The 8,082-nt window shown below is 49.8% G+C and overlaps 2 protein-coding genes across 2 annotated transcripts; one reads left to right on the plus strand and one right to left on the minus strand.

Moving 5' to 3' along the window:
* Positions 1-1,818: 1,818 nt before the first annotated feature.
* On the minus strand, positions 1,819-3,503 carry LOC121933145 (succinate--CoA ligase [ADP-forming] subunit beta, mitochondrial-like). The gene has a single exon (XM_042472487.1). It carries the CDS (start codon positions 3,467-3,469, stop codon positions 2,093-2,095), a length of 1,377 nt encoding a protein of 458 aa, XP_042328421.1. The 5' UTR covers positions 3,470-3,503; the 3' UTR covers positions 1,819-2,092.
* Positions 3,504-4,874: 1,371 nt separating this feature from the next.
* On the plus strand, positions 4,875-7,700 carry LOC121933144 (succinate--CoA ligase [ADP-forming] subunit beta, mitochondrial-like). Its single transcript, XM_042472486.1, has one exon. The coding sequence runs from the start codon at positions 5,549-5,551 to the stop codon at positions 6,932-6,934; it is 1,386 nt and encodes a 461-aa protein (XP_042328420.1). The 5' UTR covers positions 4,875-5,548; the 3' UTR covers positions 6,935-7,700.
* The last annotated feature ends 382 nt before the right edge of the window (positions 7,701-8,082 follow it).

Raw genomic sequence — 8,082 nt, forward strand, 5'->3', positions numbered from 1 at the left:
TTATTATTATTATTATTATTATTATTATTATTATTATTATTAATACATTCTTTCACTGCATAATGATGATGATGATGATGATGATGATGATGATAATAATAATAATAATAATAATAATAATAATTTTAGTTTGCTGAGGCACCATAGCTTTCTGGCAGAGAAGGCTCAATGTCTCAGGACACTGCAGTTCCCAGAATTCCATAGCACTGAGCCAGGACAGTTAAAGTGAAGTCAAACCAGATTATTTCCTAATGCAGATGCAGAGGAAAGGGATTTCAATCCATATTGTAGATGTGATGGAAATGAAACAGGAGGCTGGAGGTAGAGATGGAACTCCCAGAATTCCATAGCCTTGAGCCAAGGACCCCACAACAAACTCCAACTCCCATAATAATATTTTAATCATAATAATAATAATAATAATAATAATAATAATAATAATAATAATAATTTAAGTTAGTTTGCTGAGGCACCAGAGCTCTCTGGCAGAGAAGGCTCAATGTCTCAGGACACTGCAGTTCCAGAAATCCATAGCACTGAGCCAGGACAGTCAAAGTGGAGTTAAACCAGATTATCTCCCCAGTGTGGATGCAACCTAAGAGAAGGCAACTGCTACAAAGGGAAGGAGAGATGTAGATGGAATAGATGAGGGGAATGACAAGAGGATAGATGTGGATGTGGCTGATATGGATGGGGGCTCTGACTGGGAGGAGCCCTTTGACTTTGGCTGCCAGGGAAGAAGAAAGGGGAAGCTGTCATTCCTGTGAAAGTGGAGCCAGGCTCCCTTCTTCACCTGGAAGTGCAAAGGTTCAGGATGCCTTCAGGGCCCCACTGGGCATGCGCAGGGGTCCCAATTTGAATCCTTGAATCCCCATGGTATGCACCGGTGTGGAAATACAATGTGCACTTACTCCGCTTTGCCTGAATCTGCACCACGTGACTTGCCCCTCAGTTCGGAAGGGCAACGAATGGGCAACCAGGTGTGATAAAACACTTGCGTTATAACGTCGATTTGCATCGTTCGACCCCTACTCACCTCGGATCTTAGCTCCAATAACCCCAGTGTGATAAACGCTAGTGTTGGCTGGGGAATTCTGGGTGTTGTATCCCCTCCTAAAAAGTAACTTTTCCCATCTGAGCTGCTTGCCTAGGCTCAGCAGCTGCAGGTGCTGATCAAAGAGGCTTGTTGCTTGACTGCAACTGCCATCAGCCCCACTGGCCAGAGGTGAGGAATGCTGGGAGCTGCAGTCCAACAGCCTCTGCAGAGCCTCCAGATCCCCTGCCTTGGTTCCAGTGGCATGGGCAGCGCAGGGGGTCTGGGGCTCAAAATGAGAGCGTTGGTCTTCCCCCAAATAAGAATTCTGTCCCTCAACGTCCCCAAATGTCTAGTTCTGCAGAGAGAAAGACCTTGAATATCCTTCACAGCCAGGTTGCACTCTTTGCCCGTTCCCCATGTTCTCATTATCAGGTTCACTTTGCCTTTTGCTGTTTTTCTTTTTGGATGGTTTTCCAAATGCTCAACTGGAATTGTAAGTTACTGCCTCCTTAGGAATTTGGAGGCTGAGGTTGTGTGTGTGTGTTTGTGTGAGTGATTGAGTGCAGAATTCTCATTGGCAGGACAATGCCCTCATCCTCCCCACATCTATCTATAGCCCCTAAGTCTTTCACTCCAGCGGCCAGTCTGTGGGCCACAGACCCTTTTCACAACCCTGTGTGACGGCCACATTTTAGGTAGGGATACCACAGGGACACTTCTGGGTCTCAAGGTGGCCTCCGGGGCTTAAAACACTCTCACAAGCCTAGGACATTTTATCCAGCGAGGGCCAGGTGTTTATTCAGAAGAAAAGTATTTCCAACTTCCAGTACTTCTTGAGGACAAAAGAGGTAACCAAGACTGTGACCGATGACAGGATACCTTTAGATAAAGAGGGACCATTTTTAAAAACCAACAGAAAACCAGAACCCATACTCACACAGGCTTCTAAAAAAGATGTTTTTGGGGGGAGAGGGGAAGGGAGATTACTGTATAGACAATTTTGTTTTAAGAGTAAGAGCACACTTGGTGGACCTTGAGGCCAGAGACCCCCGACCATCAGGTCTGCAGCTGGAACTTGACTTCGAGGTGGGCCTGCCTCGCCAGAGTAATGATCTCTGAGAGCTTGACCGCCATTTGGGCCGCCTGGTCCAGGTCGTCGCAGGCCAAGATCTTCAGCCCACTTTTTGCTATTAGCGCCTTGGCCTTCTCCACTTGGGTCCCTTGCAAACGCACTACAATCGGGACTCTGAGCTCCAGCTCCTTGGCTGCCATGATGATCCCTTGTGCAATGATGTCGCAGCGCATGATGCCACCAAAAATGTTCACCAGGACGCACTGGACCCTGGCGTCCGAAGTGATCAGCTTGAAGGCCTCTTTCACTTGCTCCGGGGTGGCTCCCCCTCCGACGTCGAGGAAGTTGGCCGGGGTCCCTCCGTGGAGCTTGATGATGTCCATGGTGGCCATAGCCAGGCCTGCACCGTTGACCAGGCAGCCGATGTTGCCGTCCAGAGCAATGTAGTTCAGCTCTGCGTTGGCGGCCTCCCGGTCTCTCTCGTCCTCCTGGCTCCAGTCCTGCAGCTCAAAGATGCTCTTCTGGCGGAAAGCTGAGTTGCTGTCAAAGTTGATCTTGGCGTCAACGCAGGTCACCTTCCCCTTCAGGTCTTCCACCATGGGGTTAATCTCCACCAAGAGAGCGTCGTACTTGATGAAGAGGTGGTAGAGCTTCACCATGTTGTCGGCAGCCTCCTCCACCACTTTGGGGGCGAAGCCCATCTTCTGGGCAAGGCGCAGGGCCTGCTCCTTCCGGATGCCCTCCATGATGTCCACGGGCTCCTTGACGATGGCCCCCGGGTCCTCTGCGGCCACCTCTTCAATGTTGACACCACCTTGGGCGCTGCCAATGAGGACGGGGCCCTGAAAGGCTCTTTCCAATGCAATGGCAAAATAGTATTCCCTCTTGGGAAACTGGCGCTCGCAAATGAGGACCTCGTTGCAGATTCTGCCCCTTTCTCCTGTCTGTTTGGTGAACAGCTTTTTCCCAATCATCTGAGAGGCCATCTCCTGGGCTTCTTCTGGGGAGCAGACGATTTGCACTCCCCCTTGAAGGCCTCCTTCAAAGGTCCCTTTCCCTCGGCCGCCAGCCAAGACCTGGGCCTTGACCACAAGGTCACTGGTGCCAATCTTCTTGGCCGCTGTGTAGGCCTCCTCTGGGGTCCTGGCAACCTGTCCGTTTGGGACAGAGACACCGGCCTCCTTCAAGAGTCCCATGCTCAGGTATTCATGGAGCGACAGGCTTCTTTGCTGCTGCTGCTGCTGCGTGGGGAAACCGCGGCTGTACAATCCTGAGCAACAACCAAGCACTTTGGCTGCAGTGTTAAAGGCTGTCCGGATGGCCCCTCGCCCCACAAGGCTCACTGCTTGCCTGCAGATCATGGCTGGAGTTGGTGGGCTTGGCTCCCCTTCTTTAGCCTTCCTTCCCAGCTACTCTCCAACAGACCAACCAACTGTCCTTTTGCACATCTGATGCCCAGAGTTCCTTCTCCAACTGCTGGCAGCCTGTGACCCTATTGGCCAGAATAAGGATTCCATGATGGCTTGGAATGGAGAGGGTTCATGGGCCGAAAGGGCTTCTTCTTGGCAGGACTTGGTGGCCTGGTCTTGGTAGCTAGAAGCATCTCCTGATGAGGCAAAGGACAACAACTGGCGATACGGAGCTACAGAAATAGCCAAATGTTTGACATTTGGAGAACGTCTTGACCAGGGAAAGGACAAGCAAAGGCTCAGGGACAAAAGAATTGGGGGTTCTTTGGTTGTGTATTCCTGCATGGCAGAACGGGGTTGGACTTGATGGCTCCTTGGAGTTTCTTCCAACTTTGGTCCTGTACAGACCAGCCTGAAAGGCCAACCTGGGGGCAGAGTCAGAGTGTTGTGACCAGATGACACACGCCCTGACTCTGCCCCCAGGGCACCGTGATTCTGCATGCTGCTCCACATGGTGCGTGGCATCATGATGCTCCTCCGGCGCTGCGTCCATATGACGCAGCACTGAAGGACCACCATACAGCCACGCCACTGCAGCTATGGTGCTCTTTTGAGGGCGCAAAAAGGAGCCACTTTTTGCAGCTTCTTTTTGTGCCCTCAAAAGGCTGGATTGGGGCCACGGCATGAGGTTGCCTTCAGGGCAGTCTGTCGAGCCCTATAATGATTCTATTTCTCTGACTTTGGGGCCCCATAAAACCTAACCATGTTTTGGGGTGCTGAGTGTCTTCAGAGACACTTGAAGTGGAAGCAACAAACTCCAGTTGTCTCTTGGAGAGTTTTCACCATGCGCTTCCCTTTATGCTTGGCCCGCATGCTCATAATGTACTAATTAGGATTAAATCTGAAGAAAGATATTCACACTTTAAAACTCTTGCTGCTTGGAATGGTGAGCTACATAAAGTTATGCTAGAAAAATCCCAGGTAGATTCATAGAGTCACAGAGTTGGAAGGGACACCAATGGCCATCCATCCCAACCCTCTGCTACACAGGAATACACAACTGAAGCTCTCCTGAAAGATGCCCATCCAAAAGGCTTCCAAAGATGGAAAATCTGCCACTTTATAAGGCAGTCCATTCTACTGTTGTACAGCTCAAACAGTCAAGAGGTTTCCCCTAAATATTTAGGTGGCATCTCTTTTCTTCTCATGTGAATCTATTGACTTTCATTCTAGTCTCTGGAGCAACAGAAAAGAAGCATGTCTCTGCACAGATATAGGATTATGGGGGACACATGGCTGAACGAGACTCTGATGTTTATCACACTATACTCTTATAGTGCTACTATTCCACTTTGACTCCTCTAGCTGCCTCCTGTTGCATTGTGGGATTTGCAGTTTTTCCTCAAAGGTTTTGTTTCCAGACCTTTGCCCATCCTGGTCAGTATCCTCCTTGCATTATGGTGCCCAGAACTAGACACAGGAATATTCCTAGTGATAATTGACCAAAGCAGAATAGAGTGGCATTATGACTTGGCTTTGCTTTGTATGTATTGCTTTTAAACCAGGTGTACTGCATTGCTTTGAAGCCAACTGTATTGTATTGCTTTGAAGCCAGGTGTCATGCATCATATATTTGTGCACCTCCTTTTCCTGACTAGAGGTAATGCCTTATATTTATACCTGCATGTTTTCATCGGTCCAGATGTGAGGCCACAATCTTTCCGTTTGCTCCTTTGAACCAGTGACATTACCCTCTGTGTTGATGCACCATTCGGCCATTGGTTCAGCCTATCCATTTTTGCAGAAGGTGCGGATCATCAGGTGAGGTGGAGGGCACTGGTCAAGCTCAGGGTGATGACATCATTCCTGTTGTGGGCGACGGCATCATGGAGTCTTTGCCTGGCTTTGGCCAATGGGAAGCCAAGCTTTGAACCGTTGGAGAAGGAACTCTGGGGAATTCTTTTGTAAAAGGACAATTGAAAATTCTGCTGGAGAAGAGCTGCAGGAGAGAGCCAAAGGCCGCCTCCAGCCATGATTTGCCGTCCGGCAGCCTGGGTGGCCAAACTGCTGGGAAGGGTCAGCGGCCGGAGGGTCTTGAGGGCTGTGCCCAAGGCCTTTGGGGGAAGCCGGGGCTTTTGCACCACGCGAGGGCTTCAGGTGCTGCAGCAACAACTGAAGCACTTGTCTCTGCATGAATACCTGAGCATGAAGCTCTTGAAGGAAGCTGGCATCCCAGTTCCCTATGGGCTGGTGGCCAGAACCCCAGAGGAGGCCTACCAAGTGGCCAAAAGGATAGGCACCGAAGACCTGGTGGTCAAAGCGCAGGTGCTGACCGGCGGCCGGCAAAAGGGCGTCTTCGAAGGGGGCCTGAAAGGTGGGGTGCAGATGGTCTGCTCCCCAGAAGAAGCCAGGGAGATGGCCTCCAGGATGATTGGGAAGAGGCTCTTCACCAAGCAGACGGGGGAAAGGGGCCGGATTTGCAACCAGGTCTTCATCTGCGAGCGCAAATACCTGCGGAAGGAGTACTACTTTGCCATCATGATGGAGAGGTCCTTCCAGGGCCCGGTGCTCATTGGCAGCTCCCAGGGAGGGGTGCAGATCGAAGACGTGGCCGCGGAGACCCCCGAGGCCATCATCAAGGAGCCGGTGGACATCATGGACGGGATCACCGAAAAGCAAGCAGTGCAGCTGGCCCAGAAGATGGGGTTCCCTTCCCGCCTGGTCTACGAAGCAGCCGACAACATGATCAAGATCTACAACTTCTTCATCAAATACGACGCCATTGTGCTGGAAATTAACCCTTTGGTTGAAGACTCTGAAGGAAGGGTGATGTGTATAGACGCAAAGATCATTTTTGATAGCAATTCAGCCTTTCGCCAGCAGAAGATCTTCGAGCTGCAGGACTGGACCCAGCTGGATGAAAGAGACCGGGAGGCTGCCAACGCAGAGCTGAACTACATTGGCATGGATGGGAACATTGGGTGCCTGGTCAACGGGGCTGGCCTGGCCATGGCCACCATGGACATCATCAAACTCCACGGAGGGACGCCGGCCAACTACCTCAACGTCGGAGGGGGAGCCACCGTGGAGCAAGTGACCGAGGCCTTCAAACTCATCACTTCCAACGAGAAAGTCCAGGCCATTCTAGTCAACATCTTTGGTGGACTGATGAGGTGCGACGTCATTGCGCACGGCATCATCATGTCGGCGAAAGACCTGGAGTTGAAAATACCAATAGTTGTTCGGCTGCAAGGCACCCGGGTTAAGGATGCCAAAGAATTAATAGCGGAGAGCGGGCTGAAGATTCTGGCCTGCGACGACCTGGACCAGGCGGCCAAAATGGCCGTGAAGCTCTCGGAGATCATGGTCTTGGCCAAAGAGGCGCAAGTGGACGTCAAGTTTACGCTGCCATCTTGATCTTGCAGAACTCTGGCTGGCGTTTCCATTTTGTTCTGTTTCCTAAAATACTTTCTGCAATTACCTCCCTCCCATTTTTGATGCGGAAACGTAAATTCCTTGCATGGAAAAATGATTTTTAATGTGGTCACCATTCATGTCAAAGGATTGTATTCTGAATATTTCTGGTCTTATCTCTCTTGCCTTGTGGTCTTCCTTCTTTCCTTCCTTCCTTCCTTCCTTCTGAAGTGAAATCCTTCTCGATAGACTTTTTTATTATCAAAAAGAGCTTGTAGGGGGAAATCTATGTCTTCCAAATAAAAGCCTCATGCCAAGTGCACTCTTGTGTTTCTCCCCACAATCATGTCTTTTCCATGCCTCCAAGTTGTTCACAGTTTATGGTGACCCTAGAGAGAACCTAGCTTAGGGTTTCCTCCACTAGATTTAGTCCGAGGAGCTTTGCCACATTTGCCTTCCTTCTGGGCTGAGAGTGTTTGACTCGACCAAGGTCACCGTTTCCATGGCTGAGGCAGGATTTGAACCCAGGTCTCCCAGGGTCCCACTCCAACATTCAGATCACTGCACAACACTGTCTCCCCAAAATATGTCTTCAGAGGAGGTTTGCCATTGCCTTCCTCTAAGGCTGAGGAGTTTATCACCCTGGGGCTAATTTTGGCATTAAAGAGAGATTAAAGCGCATTTAAAGCAGTCTGCAAATAAAGTGAAAATAACAAGTAATTGTGCAAACGATTATCAAATGCAGTTGCATGAATAAAGTGATATCTGAAATGCATTGTTGATGCACGTCAATGCTTCTTTGTGACCGCTTTAATGGTGGGTTTTGTGCAACATTGTGTGAAATCGTTTCGCGTAATTACACAATTTTTCTGGGATATTCACGGGATAAACTCCTTTGTGTAGTAAACTCCTAAGAGAGTATGACTTGCCCAAGGTAATCCCAGTGAGTGGGAATTTGAACCCTGGTCTCCTGCAGCCCTAGTCCAGCACTCAGGCGACAAAAGCCTGCATTAGACAACTGAACATGTGCAACATCTACATCCGTAGCAGTAGCCTTTTTCTGCCTTTCATGCCCCACCAAGAGGTTGGAAGTAATTTCTCCTAACCCTTTTGTCTTGATCTTCCCATGCCTAGGCTTCAACGTAGAATCG

Source organism: Sceloporus undulatus, chromosome 6 (assembly GCF_019175285.1).
Source record: "Sceloporus undulatus isolate JIND9_A2432 ecotype Alabama chromosome 6, SceUnd_v1.1, whole genome shotgun sequence".
Classification (NCBI taxonomy): domain Eukaryota; kingdom Metazoa; phylum Chordata; class Lepidosauria; order Squamata; family Phrynosomatidae; genus Sceloporus; species Sceloporus undulatus.

What these genes read in the sequence shown, in the direction of transcription:
- LOC121933144 (XM_042472486.1), top strand. Translation starts at nt 5,549, where the DNA reads ATGATTTGCCGTCCGGCAGCCTGGGTGGCCAAACTGCTGGGAAGGGTC.
- LOC121933145 (XM_042472487.1), bottom strand. Translation starts at nt 3,469, where the DNA reads ATGATCTGCAGGCAAGCAGTGAGCCTTGTGGGGCGAGGGGCCATCCGG.